At 44.3% G+C, this 18,618-nt stretch overlaps 1 protein-coding gene across 1 annotated transcript; it reads right to left on the bottom strand.

Moving 5' to 3' along the window:
• Positions 1 to 5,665: 5,665 nt before the first annotated feature.
• Positions 5,666 to 9,962, bottom strand: LOC311486404 (RNA-binding protein 15-like). The gene has a single exon (XM_084542234.1). The coding sequence runs from the start codon at positions 9,816 to 9,818 to the stop codon at positions 7,284 to 7,286; it is 2,535 nt and encodes an 844-aa protein (XP_084398360.1). The 5' UTR covers positions 9,819 to 9,962; the 3' UTR covers positions 5,666 to 7,283.
• Between the last annotated feature and the right edge of the window lie 8,656 nt (positions 9,963 to 18,618).

Below are 18,618 nucleotides of genomic sequence, written 5' to 3' on the forward strand. Positions count from 1 at the left end.
GTCTGTAACCTTTGGGACGGCTAACTGTTTCATTTTTCCAGTACTGTCTATATTTGTGCAATGTCTTCTTCTTATTCTAGAAATATAAAATATAAAATAAAATAAAATAGGGAGGCTTATGACTTGAATCTTCAAATCACTTTTTCCTTCTTTAACAGTGGCCTTAATCCTCTTCTGAACACTGCAAAGCATCCACGTCTCAGCAAATAGTTTTCTCTATAAACTTTGTTTAAAAATACTGGAAATAAAGTCGTCATCAAGATCAAGATGATGGATCAAGAAAATCCCAGCAAAAAGACACCCTCTGCATATTTAATTAATTACAACAATTCATGCTTAAATGAGATACCAAATACTTTCTTTTGAGACAAATGTTTCTGCAGCTTCATTTAAACCCAAGTCATCTTAAACTCCTGGCAAGCAGCTGTTGATGCTGCGACAAACACCTTCATGATCACGGCATGCTACGATCCTGCACGTTAAATCAAGTCAAATAAGTTAAATAAGTCATCATTTCCACCTAAATGAGAGCTAAATGTTGCACATCTTACCTGTAAAAAGCGTGTGAGACGGCCAGAAAGGCCAGCACGACGCAGAGACACCTCATCGCTGCAAAGACCTAACACGGTGGAGCGGTGGAGGTGGTTTTATACGAAGGTCAAAACAACTCTGACCTCCTCCTTCGCACGGGAGCCACACCATAAGAAACCACTTGGCTGGATATTAAACAATCGAAATCAGATAAAGAAAACAAAGGGAACCAAGCGACCTTTCTCCAATATCTTTAACCCTTTACAGGGCGCTCGTGGAAATGCTTGGAAATTCAAAATTGCCTGATTTTCTGCTTCTATATATTCTACACCCTACATGTCATCATTGTCTAAAATCAAATAAATTCACAGCAGGCAATAAATGATCCAAATGCTATTTGACATGCATCCTGTTTCATCATTTACATGAATTCGAGTTATAAATGTTGTATATTTACAAGACTGTAAATATGTAAAAATGTTCCTGATTCAAACAAACTACAGCTTCATTAAATTGTTAATAGATTTGTCATTAAGTTCAAATAACAGTCTGTTTAATTGCATTTGTTTTAAAAGTGTTGTCTGGGGTACAGATGTGTCTGGAGCACAGACTCCTAACGCTGTGCAAATACAACAAGAATAAAATCTGTTTATGTCAAACTATAAAGTCATCTACGTGCTTCTTTATTTGTTCAGCTAAATTAAAACCAATCTGCAGTTTGTCTTCAGCGCCTTCATCCGCCGGCACGAGTCTGTAATAGTTTTGTACGTGGCGACAGTCGGGTGAGGTCGGACCTGTACCTCTACTACTTTCTCTTGATTTTTCTCATCTACTCTACATACACACAGGAAGAAATGTATTAGTACTAACATCCCTCTGAACGACTTTATGAATCAAAACTAACCTTTAGTTTTACCCAAATGTTTGAGAAAACGCATCCTATTAAATGGCTTTTAAAAAGATAAAACACTCGAGGCCTAGTTCATTCCTCACCCGTCAACTGTAAATCACCAGGATAAGCTTATCAAATTACTTGGACAAAGAAAATAATACTGATAGTATATCACTCTCCCTCTAGACATGTTTTCTGTTCCATATAACTCCACCCAGCCCCGCCCTCTGGAAAACTGAGAGACTGAACTAGACAGTTTGGAAATGCTCGAACAAGGCAAAAAAAAAAAGACACAACATCAGTGTTTGTTTCAAGAAGAGCTTCATTTATTCAAGCACATATCAGTCCCACTGTACATTATTGGCAATGAAATATTCAAGGTATAAATATGAAATGTGCAAACATCTGAAATCAAATATAAAGTGTACTCACCGCAGTGGTCTGACGGTTTCTTTGGATGTGCATCTCATCAGTGTGTAACTTCACCTCTGCAGGTAGATCATATTTCTTCCGTCCCTTGGTGACGACGAGACGACCTGAAACACTCGAAGCTCGAATTGTGATCATTTCAGAGACATTCAAAGTCTGGAGTACTGGATTTTCTCTGTGAGGTAAAACAAAACAGAGTTTGTTATGAGTGAAATGTGAAATGAGAGGCTGAGCAGGTCGTCTCTTTTATTTTGTGTCCTACTAACAGATGCTAGCTTCAGCTTTATTAGACCAGTGCGGTCTTCATAATTTTTACTAAATCTCATGCGTCACTGTCAGCAGATCTGAAAAGTCCAAATTCCTAAATCCTCCTAATATTCAGTGTAAAACAAAGTTTACATACCTGACGTACCCCTGCTGACTGCATGGCGTATAATATATCAGAGAGTATTTGCACGCCTCAGAATTTTCTAAAATCTCTGCATAAAAATGATTTGAATTTGTCCGTACAATCATACACTTCCACCAACATGTCTTGTGAAGAGCAGACTGTGACAAATTTAAACAAAACGAAGCGCTGAGCTGACACCGAAGTCTAATTACATTAGATGGAAACACTTCTGAACAGATGGACTCTAATTTGGGCTTGAAATTAACTTGGAATCCTAGAGGTGCACTTGCATTTGCACCTCAGCTGATATGTAATATTGGCTCATTTTCCTGAATAGACAAATACCAAATAATAATTAATTAATGAATGAGCTGAATCTTAAGAGAAACTGGGTCAGGCAGGAAAAACCCCAAGAACACAAGTCATGCGACAAAATCATGGTTAAAGAAGACGACCTAGACAAAGCCCTGACCTTAATCCAATAGAAATGTTGTCCTTCAGGACCTTCTGTAGCAAACAGTTAATGAGAGGAAACATCTCAGGAGTGAAGTGGTTCTGTACTGAGGAACGTAGACGACCGATTGGCAGTTACTGGAAATGTTTAGTTGCCGTTATTGCCACACAAGGGGGTCACAGCAGATACTGAAAACATAGCTTATTTTTTTCCCCTCCTCACAGACATGTACAAATTGTACATTTTTTTGAAGAAACAAATAGAAAAGCATATAATATTTCTGTTTAATTTTTTTTAGATTGGGTTTCTCTTAATTTACGCAGAGATATAGAAAATTCTGAAGGGTGTAAATATTCTCCGCTTATGAAGTTATTCCAGTGCCTGTTGAACTTCTTGCCTCAGGGCAGATGAAGGCTACAAACACCAACTCGATTTTTCATAAACTAACACGGCTCATATCAAACTATCAGTTCCAACAAGACCAAACGTCAAAGTTTATTCATTACTTTACAGTTTATACTGCTGGCAGGTGTGTGTGTGTGTTTTTTTCCCCCAGGAGACAAAATATAGATCTTTTTTTTAGCTCAAATCAATTAGTCAATTAATTTAAAGTAACTGAATATTTTGTGCAATCTTTTCACCTTTACAATTCCACTATCTTATAGTGATTTGTATCTTAAGTTTTACTTATATTTTTGTCTTGTTGTACATATTCTTCTTTCTTTTCTTATATAATTCTGTTTTTTTTATAACGTAGTTTATTGGAGCAGCTGTGACAAACCCAATTTCCTACTGGGATTAATGAAACCTTTCTAATTCACTTTCCTGTGTTTGGTATACGATGACAGACGATGTTAATGCGTCAATAATTCAGACAGAGGTTATCCGGCCTGACCACCAGCTCTCTATTAAAGCTGAAACTCACTGCTGATTGAAGCCAAGTGTCCTCTAGCACTGTTCTTGAGTCCAGTTATTTGCTATGTGCTATTTTTCCTTCACTATTCCCATTTCATAGTTCCGTTTCCACGCTTGCACATTAATCTGACATCTGAAAATTATACACAAAAGAAAACTATCAGTCATCGGCTCATTAAAATCTCATCACTGGTTTAAACAACCCTATGATACTCGTATTGGCAACAGGAGTCACAATATGGTATGTTTTGCAGTCTTTTACAATTAAATAAACACAAAAGAATTTGATCGTTTTTGCCGCCTGTACTAAAGCATGTTGATTTTGGTCTGGAGAATGTAATTCGTAGGGCAGGGCATCTCTGTAGCATCACAAATGCCTAATTTGTGCTCCGTTAAACTTTAAAAGCGACACGTGCTGCAGTTGGTTTATTTGACTTGGCCATGCTGCGATATCAGTTAACACGGAGCACTTCAAACTAGCACCACCTCAAATATCAACATTACATCAGTCCTTCATGAAGGATAAAGTACTTCTTATCTCTGTACAATTATCTTGGAATCATATTTTTTTTAATTCCTCTAAGGGTCTGAATACTGCCGACTCTCTTGTTTAGCCTTGTAGAGATTCCCGGTTGCAAATTAATTTTTAATTGAGCAACACTCCCATGACAACATATGCCAATCAGAAAAACTACATCAGCAACAGGACGTTAAGGGTAGACTCTTAACTGCAACACTTTGCAAAACACTCCTGACTTCTTGTCTTCTTTTGAGCCCAATAAAAATGCATCACATCCAGGAACGGATAATTTACTCCAAGCTCCTGAATACGGACGTTTTTTGGCAATTTATTTCACTTCCTCACCTTTACCGGCTTTTAAGTATAGTGTGTCGTATGTATGTATGTATGTATGTAGTGGTGATCAACATAATACGTACCTAGTCATGTTGCTGAGGTCATCTGAATACATTACCTGTGGAACAGCAGCAGCAGCAGGGACAGCCAGAGGGAGACTCTCTCGCTCACAGCTCTGGGAACCTCGAGTCGAATGAGCAGCTCTGGGTGGAGGCCTGGGCCTGCAGGACAGCTGCTCCAGTCCCTTTTGCTTGGAGAGCACCCAGGAAGCAGTGATGATGAGGAGCGGCGCTGTGCAGCAGTGTCTGATACTTGTCACTTTGCTTTCATATGCAGTTTTGGCACAGAATCTTTTTTTTTTTTTTCTTTCTTTTTAAGTACATAAATGAGACCAACACATCAAGTTAAGATTAGGATTCCCTGCACGGGACTCTACTTTTCTCTTCTGTGGTGCATCCTTTCCATTTTTTTTGGCGAGTAAAGCCGTCGCCCGTCTCAGCTTTTTTTCTCCGTCACAGGCTGAGACGCATCTGGCCCTACCACGGAGACGATCTCCTCGAAATCTCCAATGAAAAGAACAACAAGCAACTACACAAACGAACTTCTGCAGACGCTGAACCAATACTCTCTGCACCGGCTGGGGCCCAGATGGAAAAACGAGGCCGATCAAACGTGCTTCCCCCGCTGAGAGGCTGTCTGATGGAGACGACCCCCGGTGTGGCGAACTCTTCTGGTTCTCGGCCAACACCTCCGCTCAAACAGAGGCGGCCGAGGAATAAGTATTCTAGCCCGGCCACATTTTCTATTTGAACGAAGGTCGCGCGGAAAAGCTCTTCACGAAAGAGGTCATTCAACAAATGTCGAGCAACACGGTAACACAGAACTGAGAGGCTTCCCTCGATTCTCACACCTCTCCTCTCCTTTCCTTTCTGCCGGGAAGGCTCCTGCTGTCAAAGTGAAAGCCTTTAGGGTTTGATAGACAATTCCAAGAACAGAAAAGGTCACAAAGGTTGTCTTCCGAGGCACTCGTGTTTCCCACGAAAGAGTAAATTTATTAAGACAAGATCTATCAAGTGCATGCTGCACTTTGCGTGTTTTTTTTTTTTTTCTGTGACAGTTAGGTATAACTTCTTAGGCCCATGAGCACTGATGTTCTCCATTTCTCTCTCCAGATATCCTGAGTATACAGCACAAATCTTTTCTTTTTCCATTTGAAACACAAATCAAAGCATGAAAAACAACCATAAAGAGTCCTTTAAGAAGAAAGCGCGTTGACCGCAGGAGTGCAGCCTCCTCTCCTCTCCTCTCCTCGATGTTTGTGTCAAACAAGTCCACCGACAATATTTCCTACTCATGGACTCCCGTCAGGTAAAAGAGATGAGCATGGCCTATATGTGTATATATAGCAGTTACATCTTTGTTTGTTTTTTTTTTTGTTTTTTTTTTTGACAGTACATGCTCTGTTGGGGTAGTAATTGTTTAGTGGATTATAACAATAGAGAAGAATCTGGTTAAACAACAACAACTGTTCAGTCAATAAAAATACAACACAGGAGGAGTGGACACAAAAAGCAACCCCGTCAAGCATATTTGCCCAATCGAAATAAAAGACCTACAACACAGACTCGCTTCATAAAACTGCTTTGTTCAGTCGATTCTGATGAACAGAAAAAAAAAAAAAAAAAAAAGCCAATTTGAGGACGGCGCACTGGAAAGTTACTATGGACGCTTTTTACCATTTTCTGCTGTTTTTAAAGAGCGAAGATTCACCAAATAATAATCTTCAGCAGTCGAAAATAGTGAAAATAGCTGCGGCCTCATCTAGCATCATGAAATATAAAGCAAAGAGCCTGCTGCTTGTGTCCATCCTCCTCTACACACTGGTGCTGCTGGTACCAGTGCTTTCTGAGAAATGTGAAAACACACACACACAAGAAAAAAAAAACCCTCTGTTTTAAGTTCACCTCCAACGGTCACACGACCTGGAGACGTGGCTCAGAAAAGAGCATCGATAACGTCGTCGGCTTCACTCTTGCTCTTGTTAATCTTAACGTGTGAACAACGAAAGGGCGCGCGGCCAGACACCAGAACTCATACAACATTTTTTTGTACCTGGAATTTTCTGTAGCTTTACGCAGAACTGGCTCAAAGTGACAAAAATTAAAAAAAATTAATAGAGAGATGTTCTAATGAATCGTTGAACTGGAAAGAAAAACACATGTCCATTAATGGATAAAGCTGCTGAGCAAACACATATACGTCCTTAATCTAGAGAAACTAACAATTTACATGAGTTAGATTTAATTCGTTCACAGCCTGACCGTACAACTACCGCTACTCTGATGCCGCCCGAATTAAATCTCTAGGGGGAAAAAAGCTCTCGTTTGGGATCTTAAATTATAGTTTGTTTTAAGCAGGCGACGGATGGGAGGATGAAAAGAACTGTTTCTCTTTTTAAATGACATAAGGCAACATATAGTTTTGATTCACTGAACTGTAGCTTGCTCTAAACTTTCATTTTCCAACAGTACCCTTCAAGAGATGAGCATTTTTCTGGTAACTGACTAGCAGAAGGCAACATGTAACCTGCATTTACCAATCAAATTTGACAACTTCAGAGTGACTTTGATTTCTATAAACCTTCAACAGGAGGAAATGAAAAGGCGCTGCATGCAGAGCCCGGTCATTTCCTCCTGTATTGCATTGTTATCTTTACTTTTCCGTGTTTTTAAATCTCACAATTCAACATTTGATAAGTGTGAAGAGAGACATGTACAATTTGCTTCTTTTTTTTTTTTTTTTTTTCCTCCCCCCCTCACGCTGCTCCTCTGATAATGACCATCACCATGTAGTCGTCCTCTGACTTGGCAAAGGCTTTGGCAGAGGCATCCACGAACTGCTGGGAGAACTCGCACGGTGGGAAAGCGTGAAGAACTCCCCCGTGGTCTTTGTCGCGGCTGCCCCCCACGGGGAGGCTGATGATGCCGGCCGCCTCCTTCTGCTTCAGGTAGGAGACCAGGTTCTTCAGTGGTCTCTCGGTGGAGTTGCCGCCCTCCTGGGCTCCGCCGTCCTCCAGTTTCCCCGGCATGGCGAGGAGGATGGAGTATCCGCTGGAGCCGGCGGCCTTGATGCGACGGGAGACTTCGTCCAGCTTCGGCTGGTCCAGACGCAGGCGCTGGCTGATCTTCAGCTGGGGCACTTTCCCCCCTGTGGAGCCCCTCACGAGCAGACTGGTAGCCACCCTCATGTCCCCTTCCAGCAGGTGCAGTGAGGTGGGGAAGCTGCTGTTCTTGAGCAGGAGGACCCCCTGCCAGACCTGGCTCAGCTTCTCTCCGTCTGCGGCTGAGCTGGACTGCTGGCCAAGCTTGGAGGGAGTGGTGTTAGAGGAGGAACGATCCTCTTTCTTTGCTGGGCTCTTAGATGAGTCTCTGGCTTTTTGTTTGCGGCCCTTCTCTGAGCCCGGCTCAGATGGGCTGAGTGTTCTTTTCCTCTTTTCTGCAAACCCAGGGTCCCGGTTGTTCTGTCGCTCCCTAACAGGGGAGGTTCTGCCGGAGCGAGGCAGACGTTCGGGGTCACTGTAGCGCCCGCCATCTCGGCTGCTGCCTCCAGGGCTGCGCTCCAGTGAGCTTCCGTGGCGCCGCACAAAGTCACCGTCGTCGGGCGAGCGCTCCTGCCGCCAGCCGTCGTCTAAATGTCTCCGTTTGCGGCCCAGATCTCTGCCTTGCAGTTCCCGCTCACGCTCTATCGGCCAACTCTCGTGGGGGCGCCTCTCCAGACGTTCTATGGGATCGAAGCCCGCTCCTCGCATCCTGTCGTGTACACCCAGGCCGGGCCATTCGGCGTTGGGGTAGAGATCCCGGTCTCTGAAGCGAGCTGGGAGTGGAGGGGACCGGTCTCTCAGCCTCACTGGGTCGGCGAGGCGGTGGCTGAAGGGCTCCGGGACCAGGTCATAGTGTGGCAGGGGGAGAGGAAGCTGCACGTACTGCTGCTGCTGGTAGCGATGCTCCGTGTCTGCAAAGTCCACTCTGAGCCTCCTGTCCGGACCACCGAGAGGGAAACCTCTCATGTGAGTACAAGCAGCCTGAGCAGCGTCCAGGCTTTCATACTGGATGTAAGCCCACGCCTCGCCTTTCCTGTAGTCTATAGTCCTGATGGTGCCAAAGCGGTCAAACTCTTTGGCCAGGGCGGCGAGGGCAACCCATGGTCCAAGCCCCCCCACCCACAGCCTGGTCGTGGGCGTAGGTTTACCATATCCAATTTTAATGGGACTGTGGCCCACCACTTTCCCCGACATGGCTACTTTGGCACGATGAGCCATGTCAAGGTTCTCAAACTTGATGAAGCCATAGGTGTTGGTCTGGCCTCTCGCCGCTCGCTTTATGGCCACCTCTGTAATCACTCCGAACCTGTCGAAGGCCCTCCTGAGGTCACTCTCTGTCACAGCTACGTCCAGATTCCCCAAAAACAACGTCCTGTTTGCCCTCTGGTCGTCCTCGGGGCCAAGCAGGTCCTCGTCGCGTAAAACTGCGCAGTCTGGGACGAACGGGGGTCTGTTTCTGGATTCATACACTGAAAAATCTCTGTCTCTTTCCAGATCTCTGAGGTGAGGAGGTGGTGGGGGAGGATGGGGGAGACGGCCCAGAGCCAGCTGCTGTAGCCGGTAGTCCCTGTACCCCATGCTGGTGGGAGACAGAGGTCTCTGGGAGTGGAGATGTCTGTGTCCTGGGGGGAAACTGTCTTTAGTAACAGGGGAGCGGCTTCTACGTTTGTTTAAGTAGACGGTCTCTATCTTCAGAGGCCGGTCGTAGAGCACTAGTTTGCCGCGGGCGTGTTTGGCCGCCCGGGCATCATCGGGCCTCCGGAAGTTCACAAACGCCACCCTCTCGTCGTTTTCTCGGCTAATTTTAACGCTCACATCCCCAAACTTCTTAAACTCGTGAAAGAGTCCGTCCTCTATCTCCTCGTCGTTCAGCTGGGAGCCGAGTCCGCTTATTTTCAGAGTCTTGTACTCACTCTCGGTGTTTGGCGGAGGCCGCAGGTCGCTCCGTGAACCGGTCCTGGACGCTTCCGCGGCGATGTCAGCGCCACCGTGCGGCTTGCTGCCGGAAACTACTCCGTAGTCGTAGCCGCTGCCAGTCCGGCTGGATGAAAAATGTCCGTCCGAGTCCCTCATGTCTCTTTTGTCACCGTGTAAACTCCTCCTGGATTGAGACGAGCCGTTTCCCGCGTTGCTACCAACAGCCGGCAGGGCTCCGGTCTTCTTGCTGCTCGGGTAGCTTCCTCCTCGGTCTCTGCTCTCGTCTGGCGCCCGGGAGCGTTTCTTCACCGGCGATCGCTCTTTGCCCTTCATTTCCGAAAGCAGATATCTGCAGTTCACAAACACTAATCTACTTAAAATGTACTCTGTGCGACTGAAATCGACCTAAACTACTGGAACTTTAAGCGGTTTAAACTGTACTCTCAGGCGAGCGACGTAAACGCCATGTTGGATTACTTGAACTACTGTACAGGAAGTCCCGCCCCGGCGCCTTTAGAGGGAGCTGATTGGCTGAGCGGCGTGTCACTCATGTAAACAGGAAGTCAGCTCGCCTATTATAAACAAGGGTGCGGCTCTGGTATAGGGGTCAAAGTACACTCTGCACTGTGAGACAGGCAGAAACTGATTTCAAAATGAGATTGTGACACGCTTGAAGAGGAAGAGAAACAGATGCAGATAAAAAAAAAAAAAAAAATGTCAGTATAATCGTTGTATTGAATGAGTATTATAAATAAAATACAGCATGATTTTTTCATTGCGTACAGATTTATCAGAGATTATTGGATCTGTATAAACTGGTGCAGTGAAGTGTTTGCACAGGATGTCCCTATAGTGACCTTGAAGTAAGGACACTGACAGCTTATTGAGCAAAACATGGCAGGAAAAACATGTCTTCATCTACGGCGGGGGAAGGGCGGGCTGTTAGAATATGTAGAGCAAGGATCAAACGAGCTGTTTGCATTTCTGCAGCTGCATGTAAAACAGGTGCAACAAGTCAAAGCCTCTGTGCATAAGTAATACAAGAGTACTGTAGTGATGTAGTGTGCACTGTGTTTGAACTGCACAATAATATGAGGGCCAGAAAATATTCTCAGGTATAATAATAGCTATAAAACCAGTTAAATAAACAGTATATTTTAGATTTCCAAATAATCTTTTTTAGTTTTTCTTTGGAGCTAAATATAGGGCTTTAACTTTTCAGATGAGCAAATTTGCAGATCATATCCAAGGGGAAGTTTCCCTGCAGAGATCCTCACCAAGGAAAGCCTGCATCTTCTCTAAAAATACTTAATTTCCAGTAATTATGCACAACCTTCACCAGTCTGCAGGTACTGTCCGTTAGAAAGGCACAGTGTCAATACGGTGTGGCTTTAGCAACAAGTTCAAATTGCATTTTGTAAACTCAAAGGTTTGTATGCAACTAAATGAAACAGGGGAAAAGATGCATTTATGTTTACCAGCTGCAAAGTATCCCTGCTAGTCTGCTGGAGACAAAACAATATTATTACAATTTCTACCACCAGGGGGCAGAGAGGTTTCTTCTAACACCAGCAGCATATCATCACTGAAACACAAAAGGTGAATTACAAACCATCACGATTAAAGAGACAGTTTGATTTCTTTGAAGATGGATAGTGTGAGGTATTCCAATAGGTTATCAAGTTTGCAAAGACAGAAAGGAATCATTTTACAGAGTAAGAACTTCCTTTCAGTTTATTCACAGCATCGCTTCAACAACATGTACTATTACGTCCTTCCTGAGCTGGCCTTTTGTCTTCATCCACACAAAAGGATTGTGCTATTTGTTGACGTGTGGGCTTAATTATTATCATTGGTAATACACAGAAATAAAATGCTGAGGCATGTATGTAGGGCACTCCCACGCAGAGGATTACAGGCTGCGTGGCAGCAGGTGGAGAGGTGGTCGTCGAGTTATTAAATGGACTGCCAGCTACAAAACTTCTTCCTCTTCAGGTTCATTCAGGTCCACGGCATATGCACAACCGTGCATGCACATGTCTATTGATAGCCTGCTTTCCCATATCCTCACGTGTTTGCTGGGATTCTTAACAACTAGTTCTTTCTAATGAGACTAAACATCTTTATCAATTTAACAAAAAGTACATCTACATCTTCCTTGAAACGTAGCCACATTTAATCTTGATCAGTTAAAATCTGCATCTGTCATATTTACTGCATTGCCCTTATTGCACCAACAACACTTAATGGAAAAAAAAAAAATGTGTGTGCTTTGCTGCATGCAGGGTTATTTTAAAAGGATTATGTTCTCCAAAAAAAATGGGACAGGAGCTTTGCCCTCAACCCAGAGAGCTGGACTGGCCCCTCTTTGCGAGACCATCTGGTGAAGTTCTTCTATAGGCTGTCACATGGTCCCTTACAGGCCCAGCAAGGCAATCTGCCCCCCAGTGTTAAAATGGCTCTAAGTGTGTCCATAAAGATAGTATGCCAGGGAAATATGTTCCTGCTTTAAACCTCTCTCTAATGTCAGGTGTTTGTCATCCTTAGATGGAGCAACCAGGCATTCAAGCATCATACCTATGTGACTATACTGGAACAGATCAGAGTTTCATCTGTTAATGATCACCAAAAAAAAAAAAAAAAAAAAAAAACAGCACGGCGTATGAAGGTTTTTCTTAATGAGCTGTCAAAAGGGAAATCTTCATAGGATTACTGAGGGGAAAAAAATGCTTTTAATGAGTTTCTATTTTTGTGTGTCGCATTAAGGTGAACAGCGTGGCCCGACCCACTGCACCCTGGCTTTCACGTGGAACAGATTTCTTGGTAACGGATTCTCTTGTGCATCGCTGCCATCGACTAACCGGACAACCAGCTAACCACTGTGACCTGAGCCAGCACGCAGTCGTGATGAATTACCCATCATGTTAGCGGAAAATGGATCTCCAACCTGGGAGCCGCCGATGTCAGTAAATCATTACTCAAATGAAATATAATAATCTATCATGCATTTCGTGTTATCTCTGATGGGTTACGGTGATTTCATAACGAGACCAGGACAAACTCCCTGTACGACAGGTTTGGATTAAAACCCGCGTAAATAAAAAGTGCAGCAGCGTGTCTGTCAGAGCCCGGCATGACCCACTTTTTCTCTACTGTCTGAACACCTGCACTGATGCACTCAGCAGGAGTTGGCCAAATACCATGAGGACACCCCAATGGATAACGTGGAAATCCAGGAGCATTGCTTGTTTTGACACCTCAGTAATTAGAGATGAATTATGATTTGCACAAAACCCCCAACTGTTCATTTGGCTTCACCAAAATTCTTGAAATTAGTTTTTTGCTGCTTGTGCAAAGTGGATGAAGCAGTGTTGTGTGTTTTAGCTAACTATCTTGGCTAAAAAAATGATCAGAGCATTGATGACTGAGGGAAAAATGTAGGAGAGCATGTTGCTTGACAAGTGCAGACATCAATAATGCACAACCATGCACAACCGTCCATTCAGCTTCCAGTACAAATGACAGTGCAGATGCAGTTATGTTTGTTCAACTGCTTGTACCAAGAATGAAATGATACCACAGAGCCCAGTGCAGAGTGAAGCTTTTTTTAGCAGCTGAGAGTGACCCAGACAGTGCACACCAGGAAGGGGAGAAACAGAAGGGAGGGAGGGGGAAGAAAGCTAAGGGGAGGGAGGAATATTAATGAGAATGGAGTAAGGGAAAAGTACTGGGCGGATGTGATGGTGCAGATGCAGAAAGCATGAGAGCACGTGAGTGGGTGTTGGGGAGCAGGAAAGAAAAGAAAACAGCAGGGAGACAATGTGAAGTTGGAGGCGACTGAAGGTGAACAGCGGAGAGGAGCTGGGAGAGGGCGCTGACGTCAAACGCAGAGGAGAGAGAAGAGAGAGGCTGTAGGATGAAAAGATCTCTGGGAGAGATTCTTGAAGACTGGAAGCAGGACAGTGCAGAACAAATTAAATAAAAAGTGTGATCAGACAAACACACAGCAAAGAAATGAACATTTAAAGCCGACAAGAGATGCTGTCGCTCAAGCTTTGCTGGTGATTAGTTCAGACATATGTTAGCCGTGCAGTCGGATGGAGATGTCCGACTGAAATATGACACTTCAAACAGTTGCACAGACAGTCGTGGTCCCCAGATGATGAGGCCTGCTGACTTTGGTGATCATTTGCGTCATCATCAGGTCAAAATAATTTGTTCATAACCCACAAAACTGAGGATGTTTCCATCAGAGTCAGCACAACTTTGTTTTCTAGTGCTGCTTAGCAAATGTTAGCATGCTAAAATGCTCAGACAGATGGTTAGCATACTGACATTATGACAAATATACAAGAATCAAAAACAGATTTCAGCAGTAACTGCAGATTTCACAACAGTGCTGATAAAAGCTTTCTAAGGTACTCGTATTACAACAGGAGGAGAAAACGATGGCAGAACAGAGCTGCAGCTCTCTGAACCCAGATGGGACGGCTGGTTCATTTGCTAACCAGAGAGGGCAGCAGCTCCACCGTGTCATCAGTCCCACAGGCCTGCAAAGGCTGCTGATGCAGGCTGAATAAAACCAAGAACAATCATCTGTGTGTGTGTTACTGAGTGGCACACTGCTGTCCAATTAGCGGACGCCCCGCAGGTCCTGGTGCTGCTGAGCTTATTTGGTCAAGGGCACTTCAGCATTAGTTTTAGGAGACGGATTTATTTCACAGTATCGTCGCGTTTCGCTATTGTCTGTCCTCAGGTCTGAGAAGTTTCTTGCCAGTTGTTATCTCCTATGAAACGAGGTGAGAAAAATAATATGGAATCTGGAGCTTAAATCCACCACCATAACTTTCTAAAACTAGAGAAAAACAGAGAGCGAGAGAGAGCACTTAGAGGAGGAGGAGGAGGAGGAGGAGGTGTTAGTGTCTTTCAGATACTCAGATGATTTCTAATTTGGATTAAAGGAAAACTAATCTCCCTCTCTCTCTTATAGGATAGAACTTCAGAGGCCTCAGTTCTGCAACCAACCGAAGTAATTTATTATGGCAGGAATGCAGGAAGGAGAGCGCAGAGATGAGACAAAGTCTGTCATATGATCCCGAGGTTGCTGTGGCAACTGCTCCCAGTTGTCAGCCCGAAGAAGGTGTGTCAAAAGCGTCACCGAGCGCGGACAAGCTGCAGAAACAGGAGAAACGCATCATCTTTTTTTGACTGAACTTAAAGCAGTCTGAACCACAGAAACACAAGCAGAGAAATCGGAGGTTTCACGTAAAGGTCATACTCTGCTTCTGAAGTCAGTTCAAACTGTATAAACGTGCTGCTTCATTTACTCCTCCCTGATACGTATCATCACTCAGGGTAAATTTCACACGGCTAAATGCATCTGATAGTGATAATGCAGGCGAGGGGGAACGTAGAAGCGACGAAACACATCTTATTAAGATGTTGCAGGTTGGAGAGCCAGGGAGGCAGAGACAAAATCAATCCCTACGTTTCCAGTGAAAAATGGCCTCTCGATGCTATCGCCCGCCTCTGTCTCGGTGGCATTAAAGAATATTCCAGCGGATGGGGTGTGATTTATGGTCCCCCGGGTGACTGTGTCTGCTGCAGTCGGGTCTCATATCCAGTGTCTCAATAGAAAAATGCGACCCTCACACTAAAATCCAGAGACTTACAGTTTGATTATGGAGATGAAGCTGTTAGTCTGAGATTAGCTGTGAAGTTCAAGCTCACAAAAGTCCTGTATGACTCATTCATTCATTCGTTTTCTGTAACCGCTTGTCCTCTGGAGGGCTGCGGGGTTGGAGCCTATCCCAGCTGTCACTGGGCGAGAGGCGGGGTACACCCTGGACAGGTCGCCAGTCTACCGAAGTCGCCCTTCACACAATCCATACACATGATTTAGATGCTGCTTTAACCTACACGTCTGTTGAGGTGTGTGTCATATGTTCTGTAGTATTCTTGTGTTCTTTCAGGGCCTGCGTGTGGGATCCAGACCGATAGCCGAAGGAAGTGAACAGTGTGACCTCCAGCAGATAAGAAATATCAAACAGATCTGCACTGTGTATGTTCGGCTCATTTGCCACTCTCAATGCATGATGCTTTCTCCGTGCTGTGAACCCATCTGCAGATGTTGGATTAAATGCACAGGTAGACCAGAGTGTTCTGATTTCTTATTTTCCAACAGAAATGTCCACCACGAAGGTGACAATAATAAAGAAGGTTCCCTAACCTTAAAAAAATGACGACTTAAGCTCATATTTCTGTGTTTTCCAAATTATAGTTGCATCCTGTTTTAAGCCAAAACCAGAGCTTTTTGTGCAGAGGTCTAAGAAACCCTTAAACACAGCATTGTCACATCATAAAACACATTTTAACACTGACAAAGTGTTCTTAACTATTTGAGTGAGTTACAATATAATAACTTCCGTTGCGTTCTCTGTTTTGTGCAATTGGTAAAATTTCAAGTCTGCACTGTTTGAGAGAATGAACAATGCAAGCTTTTCTGCAGTCACCAGCTTCCTCTGTCTCTGGGCCGTATGCCCCAACAAGGTTCACCAGGACATGATGGCAACTCTACAAAATGTTTGGCTGCTGAATTCAAGTCGAAGGAGCTCACTGGTCTCCATTTTGGAGGAAGTCGGAGAAAGTGCTGCTGAAAACAACTTTCTGCAGGTCCAAGACGACGACTTCTACACAAAGAAGTGTTCCATATGTTACACAACTAAGTGTGTAAATGCACCAGGGGCTATCGTAATAGCTTGTTTGTGTTTCGTAGGAAACCTAGACGGAGATGCTAGCCAGAAACTCACAACCACGCTGGTACAGCTCTTCTACACGCCACAAGTAATCTAAACGTATACCTTCAAGTTGATAGGCAAACAGGAATGCATCAGTCCATCATGGATGCACCACTGCCTCTGTGTCTGGTGACACACTTGCGCACTTGTGTGCGTGTTACTTTCTAAAAGACACAGATCTATTAATCACCAAGTGTTTTGATGCAAAGTTCTGAACCTTGGAAGACCCTGTTGATTAGTCAAACATTTAGCTTCATTCAAAGACTGAAGATTTTGCCCCACATCTCTTGTTTGGTGATGAGAAGGGGGACAAATCAGCCTCCAGATTAACAAAAACTGCACAAATCTCGAGGCAGATTTGAATAACTGTGGCCCTTTCCTTTAACATCAACACTATTCTCCCATTTAAACCCCTTTCCTTCCCCTCTCTCGCTGCTTTGACACAGATCTAAAGACTAAACCATTTCTTTTTCTTTCCTCCTGTGCCACCGGGACAGAGTTGAAATAATTTATCAGCTGAGAAGCGACTGACGAAATCTGCGTCAGACCACCACTTCCTCAGGTAGGAGTGGATAACCTTGACAAATCCGCGCACAGTTTTGGCTCCTTTTTTCTCCCCCTCCCGGCATCCTCCCCCCGGCGCAGCGATGCCGCGAAGGGTCCAAGTCTCAAACAACAAGTAAAAGAGTGGCGACGATCGTTTGTCATTGTTGATAACGAGTGCGTGCGTCACGGTGCGCACCGGACTCTCCACCCTGCATGTCAATTGTGGGCAGCGCAGCATGTGATGCTCCGTCCCCCCCTCCACCTCCTCCACCCCCCCCCCAGCGTCCGTCCTGTGAGCGCTCAGTCTGTAGCACAACGATACATGAGTGCTGCTGCTCGGCGGATGCGTTCATGCCTCTCTCCAGATATCCTCTTGACAGCTGCGCGCACTTTAAAGCTTGGATATTGTTGACCGCTGCAAAAGACTCACGGTGAGAAAGAAATCTGTTTTCCATCATCCCTCCACTCAGCACCTCTGTTCTGTGTTTAAATTGTGTTTATTTGTGCAGAAGTTCCCAGGCACCTCAAATGAGTTTGGACAGCTCTTTGTCAAATCTTAAAAAGTCTTTTTGTTTTTCTAAATGACGAGAAGTGTATTTAGATGGTGTCAAGTCTGCATCCCGGGTAAACTGTGCTCTGGTTTACGCAGAGGTCAGGAAGCAGTGGGACGTGACCTTGGTTGTGTGTAAAAGTCGTCGCATCCCTCCAGATGAGCGGTTAAACCGGAGGCTGCTCTATCACTGTCACCACCAGATGTGTCACCTGGTGTTCCCAGAGACTGAGCTGTGTTGTGTTTCTGATGATGGGGGGAGTTTGTCACAACCTCCTGCAGCTGTTCCCTTCACTCATCCTGTAGATTTAAGAGGCGTTTTGTTTTTTTAAAACTTTGAGCTCTTCTTTACATTTGTACAGTTTCACACCTGCTGTTGTCAGTAAAGCTGCAGATGAGTTGACTGTTAAAGCCACACTCAAGACTTTTAATGCTTCCCCCCTCCTGTGGAACAGCTGATTAGCCACTAACAGTGGGCTCAGACTTGTAGATCACAGTAGCAATCACAGGAACCGATTAATGAACAAGTCAGGACATTTAAACCAAACTGATCAGCTGATCTCTGCAGTCCACTTTAACTGAGACTCTGTATATATGTGCACATTAATCACTGACACTGAAAACTATTCAATACACAATTAACACTGCAGCTGGTATGTGGTATATGTTGCCCTCATAAGTGTGTGCACAATGGGAGTTGTCGCTAAGGGCTACCGATAACGGTTGGAGGATGTTATACACAAATTACGAGGTGTTAAATTGGAGTTATGACTTTTAAGTATGAGAACAGACCCTCAGTATTATCTATGGTAAGTTAGATGTGTCTTTTTGTTTCTCTTGTTGCAGCCTCTCAGTCTTTGTCCCATGTGACAGTACTCTGAATTTCTTTGGGATTGAGACTTTCTTCGTCTGCATGGATTTGTAACTGACACATTTATTTATATATATTAATGGGGGGAAAACTCAGATGAACTAATCAAGAAAATAAGCGTTTGTTGCAGCTCTAGTCTCGGTTCATCCGCTCTCTGAAGACAGCTCAACAAGAAGACAACAAGAAGACAGGTCCATGCATGTTATGACAAGCTGCCGTCTTGCACATGACAATGTGTTATTCCTGAAAGATCTACTGTATGTTGCACCCTCTGCTGATACTGGTGCATTCGCTCAGAGCAAATATGAGTCCCATTGGTTGTGTGGTTTTACTACAGTAGGCCGAAGAGATGATGCAGCGCGCGCTGCT

The sequence above is a fragment of the Chelon labrosus genome (genome assembly GCF_963514085.1).
Source record: "Chelon labrosus genome assembly, chromosome: 4".
NCBI lineage: Eukaryota > Metazoa > Chordata > Actinopteri > Mugiliformes > Mugilidae > Chelon > Chelon labrosus.

Coding starts and splice junctions, on each gene's coding strand:
- LOC311486404 (XM_084542234.1), bottom strand. CDS start 9,818: ATGAAGGGCAAAGAGCGATCGCCGGTGAAGAAACGCTCCCGGGCGCCA.